Below are 25,550 nucleotides of genomic sequence, written 5' to 3' on the forward strand. Positions count from 1 at the left end.
GGGGGGGGGTGAAAGGGACAAGGAAAAGGGTGATGTTTAGGGATGGGTTAGGGAAATGAGAATGGAGTTATTTTTAGAAGTGGAAGAGAAGAGGTGAGGGAATTTTTAAGGTGATAAAAGCCGCAGGTGAAGGGCAGAAGAGTTAGTGGTATTGATAATGGGACAGGTAAGTAGTATAAGGTTGAAGGGAAAGGAAAGGAGTTTTATTGACTGTTATATTTGACATGAAAAAGGGATTGAACTAGACTAAAATACCCTTTCTTGTAAGCGCGTGGATTCATTTTTTTTACTTTTAAATGAAAATGATTTTAGAAATGATTAAAAATATAAACATTTTTCAGATCAATTATGAAAGGGTTCCTAGAAGAATTTTCACAGCCTATAATAGAATTAAGCGACAGAATAGTCTCAGCAACAGTAGAAATTTACGACAGAATCGCTGTAGATTTGCTACCGACACCTGAAAAGAGCCACTATGTATTTAATTTGAGAGATTTGTCTAAATGTATACAAGGAATGCTTCAAGCAGATCCAGCCGTAGTAATAGATGCTAAACAAATGCTAAGGTTTTCATAATTTAGTATTTATTTTCTTCTCTTATTAAAAAGAGTCTGCCAAATATTTTTTTTCATATTCTCATCATATATACCCCATACAAAATTTGTTTACAAGTTTGAAAATTTCATTTAAAACTTAATACTTAATAAAATGTAGGCTCTTTTATCACGAATGCTTGAGAGTCTTCCACGACCGGCTAATTAATGTGGAGGACAAAAGCTATTTTTACCATCTTATGACTGATACTTGCTCGCGAACATTTGGAGATGAAGTAGTTCCGCTTCCTTTGGACGAAGTTGTGACTCAACCTCCACTTCTACTTTTTGGAGATTTTATGTCTTTCGGTGCTCTCAAAGAACGAAGAATGTATGAGGAAATCACTGATTTAACTAAGGCTAGAAATGTATTACATGTACGTCAGATATTTCTCTTAGAAATAATTCATTGAGATAACTAAGGGTACTAGAAACACCCTTAAATCTTGTAAAATTGTTTAAAATCCCTAAAAAATTCTTTGAAATTCCTCGAAATTGTTTAAAACTCTTGAAATTCTTTAGAATCTCTCAAAATAATTTAAAATCTATAAAATCGTTTGAAATTCTTAAAGTTCCTTCATTTCCTTTGAAACTTTTAAAATCCGTAGAAATACTCTGAAATAAAATTTATTTTATTCTCCCTAAAGTTTTCTATAAATTCGTTAAAATCTATTGAAGTATTATATTTGAAATCCCTTCAATACAAAGTAAAATAAACTTATTTATTAAATTTCTCTAAAAAAATTACCTTTTAAATACCTCGAAATTTTCATAGATTCAATAAAATCCTTTAATACTTGTGAAATTCCTTTAAATTCTTTGACATTGTTCAAATCGAGCCTGTTTTTTTTTAAATTCTATTTGTTAATAAGTATTATTCATTTTTTATAAATTTTTTGAATGTTGATTTGTCAAATACGCACTAGTATCATTCAGTCTAAACAATTATTGTTAATACATGCGTAAAACTTGCCAACTTTTTTTATAATCTTCCCCGAGTAATTTCTCAAGAATTTAATTACTTTCAATTTAAAAAATCTAAATTATTCAAGGATTATTTGGATGATTATTGTTTGGTCACTTCCAAAGACATGAATCTAATATTCTTCACGGATGCCATAGAACATTTGTGTAGATTAGCAAGAATATTGAGATCAGAAAGAGGTAATGGTCTTCTCGTTGGCGTTGGAGGAATGGGAAAACAAAGCTTAACCAAACTGGCGTCACATTTAAACGGATATCCGTGAGTACAGATAACTAGAAATTAGCCTAATTAAAAATTCTGTATATAAGTGAACATTAAAAAGTTGACAATATCATGTCGCTGGAATTATAGGCTCGTGTTTGGAGGAATATTTTTTTTTAATTTCAGGATTTTATCAAGAGTACTTTCTCTAAAGATACACTAAATTTAAATTATTTTTGTACTATTATTAATATAAAAAAATTAATTGATTAAACAATTAATTTTTGTCACAGGCTTAAGATGGTTACTGCCCAACATATGTCGAAGGCATTTTTGGTTAGAGTTGGATTTTATTTTTAATTATTCAACATGGGGCTGTCTCTGTATATATCATCAGTCGCGGACGCATTTTAATAATGCAATCAAGTGATCTGATGAGAGCAGTGGGCTCCGACATATTGGACAAAGCCTGGGTTTTATCCCATCATTGACGGACTGGGTTGCAGTCAAGTAAACGATGGGGGAACCTACAGCTTAATATGGGTTCCGAACGATCAGAACCTCGGTAAAGGTACATAGAAAAATTTCCAGAGGTACCGGCTCAGGGATCGAACCCCGGACCTCTGAGCTGAAGTCCGAGCGTATAACCAACTGAGCCACCGAGGCTCATTTATTTATGTGTTTTTATTGAACTTTTACTCGGGTAAACCCGGTTATACATCATAGCCACGGACTAAGTCAAGTCACTGATTAGATTAGAATGTTATAAGTTAATTCAAATAATTTAATGCGATTAATGAGAGAATTTCTCTTATTCTGGTCACACGACCGTATGACCAGAATAAAACACATTCTCTCATTAATGATATTAACGGTCGAAGAAATTTTACAGTGTAGATAAACTCCAATCACTGAATTCTTAATGATTTAATACGATGGTTGAAACCTCCTGGAATGATGTTGCAGGTATACAATTACAAGCGGCCACGAGCGTTAGAGGTGACAAGAGTCACCTCTGGATGCTTTCTTAGAGGTACCATCTGCCACTCCACGGGTTTTTAGTCGCTCGCTTCCTGATGATCAAGAACGTTTCTTACAATGCGACAGGTGTTTAATAAAACCGCCTTCTGAGCTGTTGCCAATACCCTTCTGACTCCTAAATGTTCAAGATGTTCAGCGCATCTTGCGTGCACATTGCCTGTAGCCGAAATCACAATGGGATGAATAGATGCATGATTCACATGTCTCCATATGGCCTTTACTTCATGCCTTAACTCGCTATACTTGTGGATCTTCTTTGTATAGGTTGACTGTAAATTTCGGTTAAGCGGACAAGCAATGTCGATGACGTAGACTCTTCCACATTTTTCTCGCATCACGATATCAGGTCGATTGACCCGGATGTAACGATCCGTTTGGATAGTGACATCCCAATATAAGATGTAATATTCGCTTTCTAAACCGGGCATTGGAATGTATCTATAGAAGGGCATCCATTCTTTTAAGAGTCGTAGGTTTAGGGCACGTTGTTGATGTATAATGCCCGCTACATGATTATGCCTGTGCGTATATTCTCTCTGAGCCATTACGAGACAGCCATCAATAATGTGCTCGATGGATTCGTTGGTATCTCCACATAATCGGCACCGGTCAACCACGTCTTGATGTAACACGTGTTTGCGATAATTCCTGGTGCTGAAAACCTTGTCCTGTATTGCAATGACGAATCCTTCTGTCTCTGGATACAGAACACCCTTTCTTAGCCAAATATCAGATGCCTCACTATTCACTTCATTTTGATCTAACGTGTTGGGGTGCTCGCCATGGATGGCTTTCTGCCTCCATTGTATTTCTAATTTCTCTATGGTTTCTTCCCTGATATTCAAGGCCCCATCTGAGGACAAATTTAAGGGCGTGTATTCAAGATACGCTTGACAGATGGTACTGTAAAGCACAACATTTCGTTTGCTGTTAAAATAGTCTCGCAACTGTATAACTTTTGACTCACACAGTTTTTTGACATCTACAACGCCCCTACCCCCTAAATGTCGTGGTAGAACTACCCTTTCAATCGCTGAATTTTTGTGATGCATTCGGTGCTTTGTCATTTCTACGCGAACAATTCTATTTAACTTTTCTAGGTCGGTGTCAGACCATTTTATGAGCCCGAAGGAGTACGTGAGGACAGGGTTGGCATATGTGTTGATTGCCCTGATTTTTTTTACTGAGTTGAGAAAACTCTTCATAATTAATCTGAGTCTTGTAGTGAAGGCAGTCGTTAGGCTTGTCTTAACTATCGTATGTTGAATACCTTTAGATTCAAGAATACCCAGATATTTATATGATTCGCCTGCAGCCATTGCCTCGATGTCATTTTAGAACTCGTTCTCTAACTCTGCGGTCCCTAATTCCCCTCTGATTAAATGTACTGTTCTGCATTTATCTAGTCCGAACTCCATGTGGATATCATTGGAAAACTGCTTTGTGAGGTCGATCATTTGCTGCAGTTTCTGGCCTGAACTAGCGTACAGCTTCAGGTCATCCATGTAAAGAAGATGGGTCACTTGATGATCATCCTCATTATCATGAATTCTGAACCCATGAGACATTCTGTTTAGTGTTTTTCTCAATGGATTCAACGCTAAACAGAACCATAGTGCGCTGAAGGAGTCTCCTTGAAATATACCCATCGTAAAGCGTATTGATCTAGTTATCCTTGGTTGTCCATGATCAAAATACTTGATTCTTGTACTCCAGAGCCTCATCGCATGGCTTTAAAAGTCAATAATGCGTGGGAACATTTTGTAAAGTTTTAAGACTTCAAGCAAATAGTCATGCGGCACGGAAGGAAACGCTTGCTTGCAGTCAATGTATGCCATGTGTAAGTTCCTTTGATACTTACGAGCTTGAGTCATGGCAACAGCGTCTATAGTGACTAGATCTTTACAGCCTCGTGAGTTTTTACAACATCCTTTTTGTTCTTCTGTGAGAATGTCATTCTCGTCGCAATGAGAATATACCTTATCTGCAATGATAGCTGTAAGACATTTATAAATTTTTGGAAGACAGGCTATCGATCGAAAGTCAGATGGATTTTGAGCGTCTGTTTTTTTTTGGTATCATATACGTAGTACCTTGGAGCATAAAATCTGGCATCAGATCTGGCTGATCAATAATCTTCTGAAAACACCTTGCCAACGCAAGATGTGCAATCGTCAGGTACTTGTACCAGAAGTTGTGCACCATGTCCGGACCTCGAGCTTTCCAATTACTTGCCCTAAAAAGACCGCTAAAACATCCAAAGCTGTGATGTTCGTCAGATGCATTTCAGGGCTATTGCTTGCCCTTGCTTCCTCCAGTTTAAACCACGCAGTGTCCAAATTGCATCTGTTCATTTTTTCTCAAAAGCCCGACCAGTAGTTAGTTATATCTTCCAATTCAGGGACTTCGGTGCCTTGTTTATTATTTGTCTTTACTCTCAGTTCACGATAGAACCTTCTTCCATCTGTCTGAAAGTTTTTATTTTGTTGCCTTCGTGCATTACCTTTCTTCTACCGACGCAGTCTAGCAGTTAGAACATCAAGTCTCTGTCGTTGAGAGTCTAAAATTTCATCTAATATTGCTGGTGTTAATTTCTCGATTTGCCGAGAGTGGATGAATTTAGTAACATGCTTCATCAGCTGTCTGGTTCTATTTCCTTTTTTATATTGAGTTAATCGACCCAATTTGCACCTTACTTTGCTGACATCCATATCCAACCAGATCTTCCTTGGTGGATCTCGATCCCTTGTTGGGAAAAAACTGCATTTGCAGGCCTAGTTTTCCGGCCCAACGTTCTACCGGTTGCCATAGCTGCACAGTATACAAGAGTTCCATGATGTTCATTATCCCTAGCACCTATGCCTTCAGCATCAATCAAGTCTTCGTTATCCACATCTTCCAAGGCGAGCCTATCAATAGGAAGCTGCCGTTCCACTTCCATTTTGATAGCAGCTATTTCAACAGCCGAAAGCAGTCAGTTTATAGATATTGAGCGTTTTTGATCTGCCAGATTCTGCTCATTTATTTTTGTGGCCAGCTCTGGGTATTTTAGTGAGAAGAGTCTATAACGTTCTCTCCTCACAGTTTGCCCACATTTCTCTGCCAAAAAATAAAGGCGCATAACATCTCTGTTCATATGTTATGTCCATTTTCGTCGCTTTTTTGGTTGCTGAACCTCTGCTTCTGGCCCTGGTTGTATAACGGCATCCAACTCTGATGTGGTTTGTTTGAAACTTCGCACTTCCGTAATAGAGACGCATCAATTCCTCTTTCATTGTGGTATACCAATTAAGCATCCTCAGCAGGCACAGTTGATGTTCCACTGCTTACCATTTGTCGCAGATGTTCTTGCTGGACAGTTGTTTGACGAATGTTATAAGTTCATTCAAATAATTTAATACGATGGTTGAAACCTCCTGCGATGATGTTGTAGGTATACAATTACGAGCGGCCACGATTGTTAGAGGTGACAACAGTCACCTCTGGATGCTTTCTTAGAGCTACCATCTTCTTAGAGTTTATTAAAGCTTATTATTAATAATATTATTATTATTATTATAAAAAACATTTCTGTGTTGAAATGTTGTCACAGGCTTATACTGCCCAATATGTCGAAGGTATTTTTGGTTTGAGTTGGAATTTTATTTGATCATTTTGCACGAGGTCTGTTCCGGTACATATCATCAGTCGCGGACGCATTTTTATAATGCAGTCAAGTGATCTGATGAGAGCTGTCTGCCCAGACATATTGGGGAAAGCCTGATTTTTACCACATCATTGACGAACTGGGTTGCAGTCAAGTACACGATGGGGGGACCCACAGCTTAAGGTGGGTTCCGAACCACCAGAACCTCAGGAAAGGTGCATTGAAAAATTTCTAGAGGTACCGGCTTAGGGATCGAATCCCGGACCTCTGAGGTGAAGTCCGAGTGTCTAACCAACTGAGCCACTGAGAATTAATATTATTATTATTATTATTATTATATGCTGGGTTGAGACCGTCACAGCCCCTGACGTTTGGGTGATCCCGTTGCGTCCCCTTATAAGCCTCAAACGTGGCACCAAAGTCCTTTCCATAGAGAGTGGACCGCAGCCAAGCTTTTGGCCGATATTTCAGACTCACTGATGCAGAAACTGCCTGTGAGTGTACCACCTTTCCCCGCAATCGCGGGGCAGTGACAGAAGATATGAGTGGAAGTCTCATTGTCCTTTTCGCACAGACGACAGAGGGTACTTTCCTCAAACCCTATCTTATGTCTGTGGTACCGGAGGTTTCCATGTCCTATAAACATTTCTGTTAGGATTTTGACTTCCTTCCTCCCGAGCTTAAGAATTTCTTTCACTCGATGAGGGTTTAGGTTTGAGCCCAAGAGTGTTTTAACCTGTCTGCAGCCAGAGACCGCATACACTCATTCTGATGTTCCTCGGTCAGCCAACTGTTAATATCTTCAGTGACCGACCTATTGGAAATGCTTACAACTGGCTCAGGTCCAGTAAAATTTCCCTTTGTTGCTAGCTTTGCTAACCTGTCCGATATTTCATTGCCCCTGATGCGACTGTGTCCAGGGATCCAGAGCAGAGTGATTTGGTTTTCTGTCTCTAGCTTATTCAGTGCCTCAAAGACTCCCATATTGGCAGCTACGTAGTCGTTGTTCCGTTCAGAGCCATGATAGCGGCCTTGCTATCTGAGCAGATACGAATGTTTATTTTTTTAGAACTGTTACCAGCCCTATAGGCGTGTTGTTGCATGTGAAGAGCACTGCTTGACTAGACCTTATCGCGGATATATCTTCCCACTAGTCTTTCCACTGTTTTTAGTAGGAAAGATGTGAGGTTAATGAGTTGGAAATCCTTGGGTGAAGTATAACCGATCCTGCCTGCCTTCGGAATAAAGACTACTCTCGTACCCCTCAATGCCGCCGGATCATAACCTAACGTCAGACTAGCCCTAGCAAGTCTCACCAAAGGCCCAATGATGATCTCATCAGTTCTCTATAAGAGGACTGGATATATACCATCCGGGCCGGGAGACTTATAAGGACTGAAGGACTTCAGGGCCCACCTGATCATGGCTCAGAGATTGCCGCAGAGGTGCTGTCCCCCTATCTCCTGACTTTGTGAAACCCGGGAAATGTGCCTTGATCAGGTGAGCCTAAGTATCCACGTCCGACTCTGAGTATCCCCCGCCGGGAGATTTTAGAGTCCTGAGAATAACATCCGGATTTCGAGAAAGCAGCTTGTCCAGTCTGGCTGCCTATGCTCCTTTCTCGATATCAGTGCAAAAGTTGGTCCAGCTTTCATGCTTTGCCTTGCGTATTGCACTCTTATACTTATCCCTCATCGATGTGAATGAAGTCCACAGTTCCTTTGTTTTGCTAGAACTGGCACGTCTGACCCATCTCTTTGGCTTGCCTACGAAGCTCTTCGAGTTTCGCGTTTCACCAGTGTGTCTCTCCAGCATTTCGGACTTTCGAAGGCCGACAATTACTTTCATAAGTGGATTTGATGGCTTCCGTGAAAAACTCGGCCGCCATCTCCAGGGTATCTACGTCTTTAATTGGCCTGGGCATTCCTGAGAGTACACTTCTTAGTTCTGTGTAGTTTCTGACCCATTTAGGGCCAGTGGGTACAGCAGATTCCAACACGAACTCTATCAGTGAGTGATCTGAGAGAGGGGGTTCATCTGAGACTCTCCACTTCTTGATCTTATTTGTCAAACTGCTGGTACAGTGAGTGATGTCCATGACTTCCTCCCTGACCGAATTACGAAACATCGGGGTGTTCCCCGTATTAAGAATATCTAAATCAGTAGTAACTAGGTATTCCAATGAGTCTTGACCTCTTAGGTGGATGTCCGTGCTACCCCACAGGGTATAAGAAGACCCCTTACCTTGCAGTATTCCACCAGTGTACGTACCTCCACTGGTGGATTGGTATCGCTGTCATATGGAAAGTAAGCCGACCCCATCATAATCCTTCCTATTACTTTAAGATCCGTGACTATCACCATCAGGTCTCTGGAATATAGCTCAAGCAGCTTTTCTGGAACTACGGTTTTCAGACAGCAGTCTTCATTGCACACTCGATGATTGACAGCATTCTACAAGGCTTCAAGAAACGAACTATATTCGTGATCGAATTCTCGACTCCGGCCGACTACAACATCACTGCCAAGGAGAAGGTAGAAGAGGAGAGGTATCAAAGTCCTTGTGATCGGTGCTCTCGGAGGTTCGAAACTATCAGTGGTTATCTTAAAGTCATACTAGCGAGCTAAAAATATGCCAAGCCACATGCGAGATGGATACAGAAAGCTGACATCCTTGGCTCGCTTCATGTCCTCGAGATACACGAGAGTTTCGCCGGCCTATCGCTGTGATTTCTTCGTGCCCTGTGGCCACCCATCTCACGGTCTTTATTCAACAAAAATCACCGATTTAGAAGGCCGAAAAGTATCCTACATTAATTCGGTGTCATTCAGTATCACGATTTTGTTATTAGTATACGCATATTTTAGATCCTACTGCAGAGGGCGTTGGTGTTCCCAATATTATTTATATGGGATTCTTAAGCTTCCATCATCCGCCACCCGAGATGGAACTTTTTTATTTCATCCTAACGATATAGCACCTTGTCATTTGGATACGTCGATATGAATTTATTAAAAAACTATTTATTAAAAAATGTATTTTGTTGCATGTGAAACGCCTAATTGATAGATTAATCCAGACTAAAAATATTATTTAGAAATTATTTGTATAAAATTGAAAGTAATATTTTACTTTAAGTATAATATTTTACGACATGGAAATAATTTCTAAACATATAAACTTAATAAATATACATAAAAATATGAAACTAATTGAGTTTCTATTAACATTAATCTATATAATTAACTTGCAATCTAGAAATATGACGAAAATGAGAATAATTATTATAAATGAAAGCATTTAAATCATATGAAACCTGTTTTAACTGATTTAAAATCATATCTCTTGAAAATTCCTTAGAATCTTTTAAAATACTCCAAAATAATTCAAACCCTTTGAAATATTTTTAAATCTCTTAAATTTTTGAAATTCATTAGAATATCATAAAATCTTATAGAATTATATGAAATCTGATGATATTCCTTAAAATCCGTTAAAATATTTGAATTCCTATGAAATCCTTTGCCATCATGGGAAATTCTTTAAAATACTTTATAGAGAGCCTTTAAAATCCCTTGAAATTATTCAAATACCTTAGAATTGATAGAAATTTCCGTGAAAATCCTTGAAAATCCTTTTCAATATTTGAGAATGTTGACAGTATATTTTAAATCATTTTAAATCTTTTAAAATATCATGAGATCTTATAAATCCCATAGAAAATCCTTACAAAAATTTTCGAAATTCGAGAAAATTCTTTAAAATTGCTTGGCGATTTTCTAATCCTATTAAATCTCATGAAATATTTTTAAATCTCTTCAACTCTTTGAAATGCAATGGAAACCCTTAATTCTCGGGAATTTCTTTGAAATTTATTAAAACAGTCTAAAATATTTATAATTATTTTATATCTATTTAATTCTCATAATTTTTTTAATTCCTTGAAATCTACAATAATTTTAAAGCGCAGTCCGCTTCTGTAAATATTATATACAAACAAAATATAATTATTTATATAATTAATTGTATTATAAAAAATAATAATAATGAGATTTTAATGTTCCTATTTTAAGCCTTGAGAAGCAGCTCTAATCGTTATTTCGACTTAAAAAATATCTTAAATGGTTTATATTAAAATATTATCATTAGATACAAAAAGTTTAATTACAAAATAGCAGCGTACTTCCTAATCTCGCAAATCAATATTTGTACACTAATTGTAATTAATATGAATAGAAAAAGGATGTTTCAAGTTGATCTGAAATCCTTTCTTCCATTAAATTCAAAATCTAATACACCAAACTCTCGCTTTAAGTCCAGGTTCGGGGGTTACGCTCAACTTTGGACTGGTTTCGGGGGGATCGAAACGTAAACAGAAGGGGCCGCCTGACTCGCTTCCAATTGATATATCGAGGCTTCCTAACGGTAGGATGCCAACGCACGCGACACGACTTGACGGTACTTAACCAAAAATTAAAACAATAAAAAACTAACCGAGAAGTTAGCGCTAGAAAGTCTTGCTCGCGTAATTGAACAAGATGAGGCTAGAAGTTGGCCAAAACTAAAAGGTGCTCACTCGCTTCTTCAAATCATGAAAGTTCTATCTCGGGTGAGCAAAGCATGGAGGTTGTCACTTCTCACGTTTAGATTATAAGCGAGAAGTAGCACCGTCATGCTTTGCTCGCCCGAGATAGCACTTTAATGTTTTGATGGAGCGAGCGAGCATCTTCTAGTTTTGGCCAACTTCTAGCTTCATCTTGTTCAATTCCGCGATCTAAAACTTTCTAGTACTTACTTCTTGGTTAGCTTTTTATTGTTTATATTTTTGGTTAAGTATCATCTAGCCGATCGCGTGCGTTGGCATCCTATCGTTAGGACGCCTCGATATATATAATGTCGCAACCTCTATTGCCCTGCTCTCCTGAGATACTGTGGAGCCAGCAGTTCTAGGAAGGCCGAAAACGGGGTGACTGAGAGCGAGAGTTTGGTGTAATTCCAACTTTTTCATTTTGACCCTTCTAATATAATGCTTTTATACGTCTCTCTACTTTTTATAACACAAAATGTTACATTCAGCTGCTTGCAAATTGAGGTGACACGTGGTTATGAAAAGAATTGTTGGCACGAAGATCTTCGGCGATTTTACTTTAAACCAGGAGCCTATGGAGAACATACGACCTTCCTCTTCCCTGATACTCAAATTGTTCAGGAAGAATTTTTAGAGGATATTAATAATACTTTGAACTCGGGTAATGAATCATAACTTATTAAAATATTTTTTCATAAATATCATAATTAACTACCTAAAAATTTTCATAAAGGTGAAGTACCTAATCTTTTCGAGGCTGATGAATTGGAAAAGGCTATAATTGCCACTAGACCAGCTGCCAAAGAATCTGGAATCAAAGAAACAGACAGGGATGCTATTTACGAATATTTTATCGGCAGAGTCAGAAATCACCTTCATCTTATGCTCTGCATGAGTCCAGTGGGCAACTCTTTTAGGTTCATTTTTCTCTAAGGGGCCGCCCATAAAATACGTTACCATATTAGATCAGATCAGATTTTCTGCGCCATTTACTGTTCTCTCGGGTTTCTACACATTTAAAGTCTCCCGCCCATAGGCGGTTGTCAGACATTAAAAACATAAACTCATATCCTCCCAAATCTCCAGTTGCAACAACTTTCATGATAAGTCTCCAAGCAATGCCTGAAACATTTGGTCATAAAAGTGGAAAACTGCGAAAAACCAAAACTCTTGAGCACAGCCGGTTATCCACAGACCAGTTTGGATGTAGACATTCGATAACATTGAGTCAAGGATCACCCAGTTGCTGACGTTGGTAAAAATGCGTTACCAATTTTATGATATCAACTAAATAGTTTTATCATCTACCAAATAGATGAATTTACAACAATAAATATTAATTTTCTCCATAAAAAGACTAATTTTCAACAAAATAGTTAAGTTTTCAAGCTAACAAAGTCCAATGTTTTAATAAATAGTTGACTTTAAAAGCGAAAAAGATGAATTTTAAAAAATAAATGTAACCAAATACATTCATTTTCGTCAAATAGTTTAATTTTCAGCCAATAATATCAATTTTTAACTAAAAATGGAGTCGGTAAATTTTCAGTTAGAAAAAGATTATTTAAAAAAAAAGGTTTCCACCAGGTGAATTCAACTAGAAAACTAAATAGCTGAATTTTTCACCATCAAGGATGATTTTTAAAAACAAAGGAGTAATTCTTCACTTAAAAAGCGAATTTTCAAAATACATGAATTGTCTAACGAAAGGTTCAATTTTTGACCAAGCGAGATACATTATCAAAAAAAAAATAATAATAATAGACTTTCCAACAAGAAAAATTAACTCTCTACTAAAAATAGTTGAATTTCTTTATGAAGCAAAAAAAACGAGAAAAAAAGGGAAGTTTCTTGAAAAAAGGGGGGAAAATAAGAATGTTTGAAATAAGACGAAAAGAGCGGTAAACATTTATTTTTCGCAAAAATCGCAAACCACTACCTTCAAATTGGTAACGTAGTTTATGAACGATTCCTGAGTCTATTTCTTTAAAAGTTAAAAAAAAAAAATCGATTTGTTCGTTAGCGTTAACTAAAAGTGAAAAGGGGATGAAAAAGATGAGATGCCAAAAGTCAGGGAAGAAATATCAGGGATCAAAGGTTGTATGTCACGGGTCTCAGAAAATATCATAGGTCAGATATCCAATTTCAAAGTTCAGGGGCCAAAGGCCAAAGATGAAAGACCATAGGTTAAACATATGTCAAAGCCCAAGGGTCTAATATTAAAACAGGAAGGTCCTGGGTCACGCATAATGTTTAAATATGAGAGCACAGAGTTGAAAGGTGAGAGGACAATTGTCAAAATTCAAATGTCAGTGGTCCAAGCTTAAAGATTAAAAAGGTAAGATATCAAAAATCTTTGGAAAAAGCTGAGAGATGAGAGGTCAAAGATGACAGTTCATTGGCCAGTATGCAAAAGTGAAAATAGTGAGTGGTCTAATTTCAGTGATGAACGGTCTTAGATTAGATATATAAATAATTCAAAGGTCATGATTAAAATATAAAGGCTCAGTTACAAGATGGTAGGTCAAAAGTAAATGATCAAAGCTTGGAGGTAGATTTAAGATCTTGCGACATGGTCACTATTTTCTCTCTCTACGTTTCTCTTTTCTATCTCCTTTTCATATCCTTCATGGGGAGATTTTTGAAAAAAAATGTTTTTATGGTTAAACTTAAAAACTTGAAAAATAATTGAAATTATTAAAAAATATGCAATTTAATATTAAGTATTTTAAAAAAGGCATCGTTGTCGAATGTTCCCATCGTTAGTAAATTGCTGTACAATTGACTGGTTTACGAAGTGGCCAAACGAAGCTCTTCTCTCAGTAGCAGAGAAATCGATCGAACCTATTGTGAATCAGGATGAAAAAAAATTAGCAGCATTATCATCTATTTGTGTATTAATGCATGAAGTAAGTATAGCTCTCAAATTATATCTATCTTTTCCTACAATTTCTTTTTTTGAATTAAAAATTATTTTCAATAAATTTAAAGTGATATTTCACTTTAATTATAATATGACCCAGTATGTTCTCCGAAGGTTAAATCTATTAAAACTTTTTTGGAATCTTCAAAATTACCCTAATATCCCTTGAAATATTTGAAAATCTCTTCAAATCTTTGAAATTCTACGAAATTCGTCAATTATTGGGAATAAATTCTTTGGCATACATTAGAATATTAAGAAATTCTGTGAAACTACATGAAATCTAATTATATTTCTTAAATTAACTTGAAATGTCGTTACAATAGTTTTAATCCTCGGAAACGTTATAAAATCCCTTGAAACTCCTTAGAAATCATTTGAAATCTTTATAAATGTTAAAAATTTTTTTTCTTGGAAACTTTGTATATTGATTGAAATCTCATAAGATTCCTTTGACTTTTGGTTCAAGTCCTTTGGAATCGTTAAAAATACCCTATAACCTTTGAGATGGTTAATCATTTTTATAAATTTTGGAAAATTATTTTCATCTCATTAAATTTGTTTAAATTTCTTAAAATATCTTTAAATCATTAAAATTATATAAAATGCCAGTCTGCTTCTGCGTTTGTTCAATTAATTGCATTATCCCAAATTATAAGTACGAAATTTTAATTTTTAAGCCTTGCGAAGCAGTTTAAATTGTCATTAAACCTGCAAAATATCTTAGCTGGTTTATATCAAAAGACTGTCATTAAATACCAAAAATTATAATTATAAAATAAGAGCATACTTCTTAATCGCGGAAATAATTATTTTTACACTGATTCAAAATTGAATTATTCCAACTTTTTGATGACCGCCCTTATGTATTTGCTCAGAGTGTTGAAGAAATGACAATGAAATTTTTCAACGAAATGCGTCGCAGATATTACACAACACCAAGTAGTTATTTAGATCTATTGAAACTATACATATCCACTTTGAAGAAGAAGATGAAGGATACTTTGATGCTGAAAAGCAAAATAGCTAATGGCTTGAATGTTAGTGCGAAAAATTATTTTATACCATCTTTAAAATAATGTCTTACTCTAAAGAAAAATAGAAACGTAAATTAAAAACGAATAACGAAATATATTACATTTCCAGAAACTTCAAGAAACGAACGAAACTGTAGCTACGATGAAAAAACAATTAACTGTTTTGGCTCCTCAGTTAAAAGTCAGCTCAGAAGAAGTTTCGAAATTAATGAACATTCTTGCTAAGCAACAAATCGAAATTGACAAAGTCAGAATTGTTGTGGCTGCAGATGAAGCAGTTGCAAAGGTTCTATTTTTAAAAAATCTACTAAACTAGTAATATTCAATTTTTTAAATCTTTACTCATAATTGTAAAAATGAAAAAAAAATAGGAAAAAGCCGCTGAAACAGGAGCCCTAGAAGCTGAAGCCAGAAAAGACTTAGAAGCAGCAATGCCAGCTTTAGAAGAAGCTCAAAAGGCTCTGGAATCTTTAAATAAAAATGACATTAACGAAATCAAAGTTTTTAATAAACCTCCACAGCTCGTGCGCTATGTCATGGAAGCAGTAAATTTATTATTGGGCGAAAAGTAGGCAAAATAAATGTTGGCAGACTGGATATATAATAGAAATCTAATAATTCTTCTTTTTAGGCTTGATTGGGCCACTGCTAAACTGGTACTTGGAGATTTGCACTTTTTGGATCGATTGATCGAATATCATAAAGACAATATTAGCGAAAAACTTTTAAAGAAATTACAAGAGTATGTGAACAATCCAGATTTTCAACCTCATATTGTTGCAAAACAGAGTAAAGTTTGTAAATCTATCTGCATTTGGGTGAGAGCCATTGATGGCTATGCTAAACTATTTAGAGTCGTGCAACCAAAACGACTTAGGTGAGAAATTAATTTTTAACGAAATTACAAATTGCGACTTCTTGAAAATGAATTCGAGAAATAATGTGAACTTCACTGAGAACATTTTCATTACTTTTATCTAGATTACAAGAAGCAGAAAAAGAATTGAATACAATCATGAGCGTCCTCAAACAGAAGCAGCAACAGCTAAAAGATGTCGAAAATAAGATTAAAAGACTGCAGGATCAGTACAACGAAGCTGTAAATAATTTGGCTAATTTAGAATACAATATTGAACTTAGCGAAGCTAGGCTAAACAGGTCCGGAAGATTAACTTCTGCTTTAGCAGACGAAGAAATCCGCTGGGAAGAAAACATGAAGGTAAGAGAAAAGTGTTTTTAAATAATGTCTTGAATTTTTGGTTATTTTATTCCAATATTTTGAGTTTTATTTTTAACATTTTTAGTTTTAGAATGCTTAAATGTTTTAAATACTATAATTCCCAAAGCTTTAATATCAAATTATTGAGCTTTGTTCTATTAGTCTAATAGCAATGGACACACTTTACATCCCAAAATGCTCTCAAAACAGGGAAAATAGGTTGATTTTTTTTACCAAAATTAGAGAATCAATTCTTTTAAATAAATTTAATGTATAGGTACCATAAATAAGATTTAATATGAAACCATTAAGAGTTCAAGTCGAAATATAATGCATTTTTAACAAAATAGTCGAATTTTCTACCAAAAGAGATGAATTTTAATAGTTACCTTTTTAAGTCAAAAAAATAATTTTCAACCAAAAAAACGAAGTTTCAAAATAGGGGAATGAGTGTGAAATCTGGAAAAAAATTAAAATCAAATCCAATGAGAAAATATTTCACTATACATTTTTTTACAGGACTTTGATAAGCAGATACAGAATTTGATGGGTGACAGTTTAGTGGCAGCTGGAGCTTTAGCTTATCTAGGAGCTTTTACCAGTGAATATAGAGAAGAACTTTTAGCAATATGGCTGAAGAGATGTGAAGAACAGGGAGTTAAAACTACTGCAAATTTTAATTTAGTTTCAGTATTAGCTGATTCTTATGAAATTCGTTTATGGAATAGTTTCGGTTTACCCAGAGATCAAGTCAGCACAGAAAATGCTATTTTAGTCACTCAGGCTGAAAGATGGCCACTTATGATTGATCCACAAGAACAGGTACTTTTAGTGGCCGTTCAAAATGTACGTCACGCTATTTTGAAAATTCTACCCACCCCTCCCCTTCTTCGTCACAGTTCATCACACAAAGCTCGCACACCCCAGGATGACGTTACAAATATGGACACCCCCCTCCTTTTTAAAGCCAAAATTCTGTCTTCGACTTCATTTGAGAAACGCCTAAACTAAAACAGAAAAAACAAAAACATAATACTTTAACAAGCTTCACAGTCCAAAACACTCTCAAAACAGGCCAAAGAGGGTGATTTTTCACGAAAATTAGGGAATGAATTTTATTAAATAAAATCAATTTGAGGTATATTGAATTCCATGTGAAATACTTAATATTTCAAGTCTAATTATATTGCATTTCCAATAAAATAGCTGAATTTTCAACCAAAACATATTAATTCTCTACCAAAAGAGATGAATTGTCAACGAAATAGTTGAGTTTTCAAGCTAAAAAGGCTAGCGTTTAAAAAAAGTAATTGACTTTTAAACCTAAGAAGATGCATTTCCAACCATGAAAGACGAATTTTTCATAAAATATTTAAATTATTAGTAAAAAAAATTAATTGTTAAGTAAACAGTTGCATATACTGGAATTTTCAATACAATATGACGAACTTGTTATCCACAAAAGACAAATTTTTAACAAATTAGCTAAATTTTTAAACAAAAAAGATGGCCCTCTACAAAATAGCGGAATTTTTAACGAAATAATTAAATTTTTAACAAATTATGTAGTTGAATTTTCGACTAAAATTATGAATCTTTAACAAAACAAATGAATTTTTAAGAAAGAAGTTGAACTTTCAACCAAGTATTTGGTTTTTCGATCAAAAAAGATTAATTTTAAAAGAAAAATATGATGCTAAATATTTAAAGCAAAAAGAAGACTGGTTTTAAATACAAAACTGTCTAGTTTGCCCCAAAAAGATGAATTCTCAACAAAGAATGTATTAGTTGATATTTCATCTAAAAACGATTTCAACTTAAAATCAAAAACTGTTAAACTCAACCCAAAAATACAAATTTTCAACAAAATACTTAAATCCGCAACTAAAACAGATTAAATTGCTAACAAAACAGTTGCACTTTTAATAAAAAAATGATGAAATTTAAAACAAAATTAATTTTGAAACATGAAGTAGAATTTTCAAACACAAAAATATCAATTTTTAACTAAAAAGTTTATTTTCAAACAAATAGTTGAATTTAAAAGTAAAAACGACCACTTTTCAACCAAAAATATAAGAGTTAAACTTCCCAGTGGGCACAAAATTTGGCGACGTCTTTACGGCATCGTTACGATATCTTTACGACAACTTTACGACATCCTATGTCCATGTCGTTAAGTCGTCTTTATGATATCGTAAATATGTCGTATGATCTGACGATGTCTTTACGATATCGTAAAGACACTGTAACGACATGGACATAGGATGTCGTAAAGTTATCGTAAAGATGTCGTAAGGATGTCGTAAAGACGTCGCCAAATTTTGTGCCCACTGGGTTTCAGTTAAAGGGAATGATTTTTGACAAAAATAAAGAAATATTTATTAATTAGTTAAATTTTTCAACCTAATGGAATATTTAATAGTTGACTTTTCAACTAAAAACTATGACTTTTCCATTAAAATAGACTAGTTAAATTTTAAGTTAAGAAAATTAATGTTCAACCAAAAAAAAAAAACAATTTTTAACAAAATAGTGAAACCCTCAACCAAATAGTAGAATTTTTAACCAAAAGAGATGCATTCCGAACCAAAAATATAATAGTAGTCTTTAATTCAGTACCCATTTAAGCGAAAAACGAGAAAGAGAACGTTTTTTTAAATAGGGGAAAAAGGAATTCTTAAAAAAGGTGTAAAAAGGGGAATAGATGGAAGATTGTGAAGTCTTTATGTAAATGCTTTAATTGCCAATTAAAATCACTAATTTTTTTTCAAGCATTTCGAAAAATTGTCGTTCTCATTTTTATTTTCACAAATCATCACGAAACCTTTTACCCATTTCCATCGCTGGCAATATGACGTAGTTTATGAACGACCTCTCACTTAATTCTATATTTTATTCAATAAGATAGATGTATGTAATGATTTTCTTCTAAACTTGATAGTATATGTATTTATAGATTTAAAAAACCAGAAATCTAATCCATTTCAAATCAGGTAGGCAGTGTAACTTCAAGTCACAGGTTTCTATGAGAATTTTGTTTTTGTTTTGAAAAATGTAATTTTTGCTTTACTTTTAGAAACATCAAAGATTTAACGAAATGATGATTAAAACTTTTCTCTTTTTAAAATTTGCTACAAAAATATATCATAATTCTTTTATGAAAATATTGAAAATATAAGAAGTTGATTTTGTGGCAAACCCTATTTTGGTCATTCTACCCAATATTTTTGAAAAACGCATGCTCATATCAAGAAGACAGTATACAGGATATCCACAAAGTCCCGGAAAAGCCAAATAAATCTTTAGGTACAATTTTGTTGAAGAAGGTTCAGGTCATTCTAGAAGTAACTTTCAACGAGGAATCCAGTGGTGAGCTTAGTTTTGAGCTTGACCATAACCTCCATGGTTATTTCAAGGTCACCTTTATTTTTTTAATGTAATAGCCCATTTTTGACATTGGCAATCGAAAGAGCGGAAATTTTACGATAAAAAGTGTTGTCAGGACATGGGCATTCGAGTGACCTCGACCATGACCATAAAGGTCATATCAAGGTCACTCTTTGTTTTTAAATTTAAACGACTCTGCTTGACCTCGGAAATTGTAAGAACGGGAAATTTTACTTTAAAAAGTGAAGTCAGGTCATAGGTCACATGTGAACTTGATGGTCATATCAAGGTAATTCCAACTTCAATAAGGTCCGAATATTTTTCGCGAGTTAGCTTGTGGAGAATCTCCTCTTACCTTACTTACTTAATTGTCAAACAGAGTTGTTTCAATTAAAAAACAAAGAGTGACCTTGATATGACCTTGATGGTCATGGGAAAGGTCACTCGATGGTCACTATTTAATGTACATTGTTTAAGTAAGTCAGTGGGGTAAGAGGATGATTTTCACAACCTAGCTTGCGAAAAAATGTTCAGACTATATTTAAGTTTAAATGACCTTCATACTGCCATCAAGGTCACACCTTACCTATGACCTAGCTACACTTCTTAACGTAATATTTTCATCTTTTTCAATTGCCAATGTCAAAAATGGGCCATTCCATTTTAAAATTAAGATGACCTTCAAAATAACGATGAAGGTCATGGTCAAGGTCAAAACTAAGATCATCAATGGATTCCTCGTTGAATGTTACTTCAAGAATGACCTCAACCTTCTCCAAAAAAATTGTACGTACGGATTTATTTGGCTGTCCCGGGACTTTTTGGACTACCTGTATATGTTTGATGCAGGCCAAATAATTTTTGCAGCCACGAGAATTTCTTTTCGATAAATTAAAATGTTTAATTTTTCGCACATCTGTCGTTTGTGAGAAAAATGCGAGAATCTGACTTAACAAACCCTAATTCTCTTGGCTCACATTTTTAACGGTGAGGAAAATCGACTTTTAATATTTTTAAAAAAACTGAAAGACCTTGAAAGAGGAAAAGTAACGTCATCAAAGTTAGGAACAAATACTTAAATATATCAATCAAATCAAAAGTTATGACGGTTTGAAGAAACAATGATCTTTTTTTTAAACAACCATACAATTTCAAATAGTCACAACTTCGCGAAAATGTTTATTTAAAGGGTAAACAAGTTTCGTCTTATTACTTTTGAAAAACAACATATTTCAGAGGCGATTGATTATATGACTTGAAGTTGCACAGCCTGACTGATATGTAATGGATTTGGTCAGGGTATAATTTTTTCTGTAATTCATTTTTTTTTCAATATTAAAGATCATAAACTTTTTCTTGTAGATGGCAAATATTTCTGAAAATTACATTTAAAAGAAAAGATAGTATTATTCTATTAGGCCAAATTCCTTCAGGGTTAAGCGTGACTCACTCGGTTCTAGTCTCATTATATGCACTTTCGGGGATCACAGAGTTCATATAGGAAAAGTGAGAAAAGGGTTTGTGAGAGGTATTACAAAGGGGTGGGGGTATAGATTTTCAGATTTATCTAGAATTCCTGTGTTGCTTATTTAAATAACACGTTGGTTCCACAACACTGCTCCAGCCTAGATCGCTGATCAATCTCTCTAGTAATCACCCCGGGCAAAGAGTCCCACAAAGTCACGATGTAAAGCTCTCCACGCGGGCCAATAAGTATCAAAGATCTTCCGCTTCAGGCGTCTCTTACTCCATTAACACTCTTCATCATCAATTTCTTACAAACCATTTGTCGCCATACTTTTCTGTATTGACATACCTCTTAAGCTCCCGTTACGTCCATAGATTTTCTCATGCAAGCTCTTTTATTTCCATAACTTTTTATATATTTTGGACTTAGGGTCTTATTCACACATTCTCATCACTATTTCCGCTGACGGCTTCTGGGTACGCTACCATTTACTTTACCTCGATATATTTGTTATTGGATCTCCGAAATTACCAAGCACCCTTTCTGTCGCCTCTCGTCGAAATCCAACTCATCCATTTGTATCTCTTAGTAAAATGATTCTTTACCCATGATCGCAAATGCCTATAGTATTATTTAAAGTGTCCCAGAAGGCGTCTTTTACCTAGCCCACAACAATCTGTGCGATACAAATCCATGCCCATTGACATATGCTACGCTTCTCTCTCATTCATAATCAGACCGACTCCTTGACAACTAAGTGATTCTCTAACTACTCCTGACCATAGTTCCAGTTCGTTCTCTAACTTCCTATCTTATATTATTGTACTGTCGCATTCTTTTATCTTTTCTTCAGACATTTTGATCAAAAACGTGATTCATTTCTTCCGTAAAAGACGATTTAAAGAAATATACAAATGTTTAGGCCAACCGTTGGATACGTAATATGGAACAGAAAAATCAGTTAAAAATCTGCAAGATGACTGATGCCAATTTTATGAGATATATGGAAGCCTGTATTAGATTAGGAGCGCCCATTTTGCTTGAGGAAATTGGAGAAACTTTAGATCCCAGTTTAGAGCCAGTTCTTTTAAAGCAAACATTCGTCCACGTAAACTTTAATTAAAATGATTAATTATTCAAAATAATTATATAAATATTTTTTTGTAAACAGTAATATGACTAAATACCTCTGGTTCATTTTATAGGGAGGAAGAAAGCTGATTAGACTGGGCGAAAATGATGTTGAATATGACGACAATTTTCGATTGTACATCACTACGAAAATGGCCAATCCTCATTATTTGCCAGAAATTTGTATTAAAGTTACTATTGTTAATTTTACTGTTACGCCTACTGGTTTAGAGGAACAACTTCTAGCGTACACAATAATATTTTTATATAATTTCAATTAATTTGAATACAAAAATATTTTTAATAGCGAAATAATTTTTTAGAGATGTAGTACGTTTGGAGAAACCAGAATTAGAAAGTTTGAGGAACGAGTTAATTGCGAGGATCAATGCTGATAAGAATCAACTTCAGAATATAGAGGATAAAATTCTGTCTCTTCTTTTTAATTCTGGCGAAAATATCCTGGATAATGAGGAACTTATCGAAACCCTTAATAACAGTAAAGAAACTTCAGCTATAATCGCAACCAGATTGATCGAAACAGAGGCTACTGAAGAAAAAATTTCTATCACCCGAGATACATATCGATCTGTTGCTACTCGAGGCTCTATTTTATATTTTGTTGTAGCCAATCTAGCAGAAATCGACACCATGTATCAATTTTCTTTGAAGTATTTTAATCAGGTAAGTAATAATATACAGGAAATTGAAAATACAAGTAATTATTTTTTAAAAAACCTACTGGCAGATAGTATTAGACTACCAACCGAGTGGCCTACTAAGAATTAGCCTTGATTTTAAAAGGTGATAAAATTTCGATTTTAAATAAATTTTGTACCTCAAATTCAACTTTTGGCAGGAGCTAGGAATTTTTGTTCTCAAATGATAATTCAATACTCACACGGTCAAATTTACCGCAGAATTTAATTAGCTTTCCAACAATTCTTTGAAAATATTTGTGTCTATATTCTGGATAGCGCCATCAACTTTCAAAGTCAAAGATAATTTTTAATATATCACCCCGTTAGTGATCCGATACTTTCCATCGCACAATGGGGCAAAAAAAATCTCTGGGGTAAAATCAATTGTTAGCCTACAGCACCATTCATTCGATTTCGACATTATTTCTTTCAAATGAAATATTTTTAAAGTTATAAAAGATTTATGTGTTTTTGGATTTTTGATCAATAATGTGGTTCAATTTTTATTTAATTTCTAAATTAGCCTTTTTTTACTTTTCCGAAGTACGTGCTTTTTTAATTTTCATATTTATCAAGCAAGGTCTCATATCTGTGTTACAACTATCTAGATTTAATTTCCAGACAGTGAGCATATAAAAAATGTATTACTTTGTAAAAGAATTAATGAAGAAACGTTGTTTTTCGGGATTGGCAGTGTTTAGCTCAATAAAATCTAGAGATTTTGGTATAAAATGTGAGATAAATTAATTTTTTTTATTATGATTGATTTAAAAAAATTCAATTTGGTAATTGTTTGATTGTTTTCTGTTTACGAAGCCAAATAATAATTTTTTTTCGATGATTCCTAGTTATAATTCTTTTCAAACTGACAACAATTATAAATTATTTTTGAAAAAGGATCCCGCACTAAATGTATGGGAAAATGGCTTTCGGTGGATTTAGCTGAAACTTTGTAATTTTTTAAGGTTGTAAGTGCCGTATGAAATATCCGTAAAAAAAATCCAAAAAAATGGACAGTTTTAGCGCTATGCAGCGCTAAGCGCTCAAGATCAGTGAATAAAACGAATTACAACAGATTTTGTTACAAAAGCAATGTCAACATCACTTCTTTAAAGGCAGAAATGGTACCCAAAGTAACATTAGTAACTAGTACGCACATACCGATAATAACATTGTACCCTTCGCAAGAGGGTTGAACGCTAAGCGCTCAAGATCAGCGAATAAAACCAATCCTAGTAACTTGCGATGTCACTATAAGAATCATCCATCAGAAAGTAGTCAGTAATATGTTTAGCCAAACCAATGAGTTATATTGCGCGCTTCTGGAAACAATCAAACGCTAACCGCCCAAGATTTGAACTTCACTAAGTAATTACTTTTTTAAAGACAGAAATGGTATCCAAAGTAACATTAGTATCTAGTGCGCACATCGATAATAAGAGTGTACCCTTCGCCAGAGGGCCGAACGCTAAGCGCCCATGATCAGCGAATATATGAGTCAAGGCGCTATATGAATCAACGGTGTAGGCGAAAATATGGCAGACCACGATCTGAACCGTGATTTCTATGTTGACATCGCTTTTGTAACAAAATCTGTTGCAATTCGTTTTATTCACTGATCTTGAGCGCTTAGCGCCGCATAGCGCTAAAACTGTCCATTTTTTGGATTTTTTTTACGGATATTTTATCCGACAATTATAACCTTGAAAATTACAAAGTTTCAGCTAAATCCACCGAAAGCCATTTTCCCATACATTTAATGCGGGGTCTTTCCAAATAGCAAAGATATTTTACCTAGATGCGGCAAGGGTCAGGAGTGGGGACGGCCGATATATATATCTAACTACATTTTCGACCATATTGAGGTGCTGCCCTCTTTAACTTTTCGTCGTTTCTATGGCAACCGCGTCCTTCGACCACATTAATGGGCGGGGTGGGGCCGGGGCGCACACTGAAAGTTGTTGAATTCCAAACCGAACGTGATTTTCTGTTTCTCGCGTTCGCCTTCGACATCACTATAGCAATATTTGCTATAGCTGAGTTGGTCGGCTGGCTCTATACGCGAAAAATGTCGTGAACGCTGAATTACCTAATTGTATTAAAATTACAGAGAGCCTAAAATTATTCTATTCATTATTATTTTTAAATTGATTAATTTCGCTTACGGTTGGTTTGAAAAGAGACATTTTCGGGATAATAAATAAATAGATTTAAAAAAATTCTTTTCGTACTTTAGAATTGTAGTGATATTTCAAAAATTCTTTTTTTAATAAACATAACATTTAAATGAAATTGAGATAAATTTTTAAATTAAATAAAATTTAGTTAAATTCCAAATTTAAATAAAATTTGTTTCAATTGTAGCTAAATTCAACATTAAATAAAATTTAGATGAATTTAAAAATTAAATAAAGTTTAGTTAAATTAAATTAATTTCTCGTCTGCTGTATTTTAAAAGAGAAATTTTCGACATACTACGTAAATAAGTTTAAAAAGAATTCTATTCTTACTTTAACATTTATTTCAGTGCAATTTTTAAAACTATTTTGTAAAACTAAATTTAAAGATTAAATACAATTTAGTTAAATTCAGCATTTAAGTAAATTTTAGTTTAATTAAAGTAAAG

General features: G+C 34.5%; 1 protein-coding gene across 1 annotated transcript in view; it reads left to right on the forward strand.

The window, feature by feature from the left end:
• Positions 1-25,550, forward strand: part of LOC117176526 (dynein heavy chain 6, axonemal) — a 92,773-nt gene that overhangs the window by 46,438 nt on the left and 20,785 nt on the right. Inside the window, exons 36-50 of the mRNA XM_033366781.1 lie at positions 342-566; positions 715-970; positions 1,646-1,836; positions 11,544-11,716; positions 11,789-11,972; positions 13,793-13,964; positions 14,857-15,018; positions 15,125-15,301; positions 15,387-15,583; positions 15,647-15,892; positions 15,997-16,234; positions 16,754-17,056; positions 22,015-22,200; positions 22,298-22,470; positions 22,547-22,907. Coding sequence (XP_033222672.1) covers positions 342-566; positions 715-970; positions 1,646-1,836; positions 11,544-11,716; positions 11,789-11,972; positions 13,793-13,964; positions 14,857-15,018; positions 15,125-15,301; positions 15,387-15,583; positions 15,647-15,892; positions 15,997-16,234; positions 16,754-17,056; positions 22,015-22,200; positions 22,298-22,470; positions 22,547-22,907 — 3,244 coding nt within the window. The remainder of the gene's footprint in view (positions 1-341; positions 567-714; positions 971-1,645; positions 1,837-11,543; positions 11,717-11,788; positions 11,973-13,792; positions 13,965-14,856; positions 15,019-15,124; positions 15,302-15,386; positions 15,584-15,646; positions 15,893-15,996; positions 16,235-16,753; positions 17,057-22,014; positions 22,201-22,297; positions 22,471-22,546; positions 22,908-25,550) is intronic.

This window comes from Belonocnema kinseyi, chromosome 7 (assembly GCF_010883055.1).
Source record: "Belonocnema kinseyi isolate 2016_QV_RU_SX_M_011 chromosome 7, B_treatae_v1, whole genome shotgun sequence".
NCBI lineage: Eukaryota > Metazoa > Arthropoda > Insecta > Hymenoptera > Cynipidae > Belonocnema > Belonocnema kinseyi.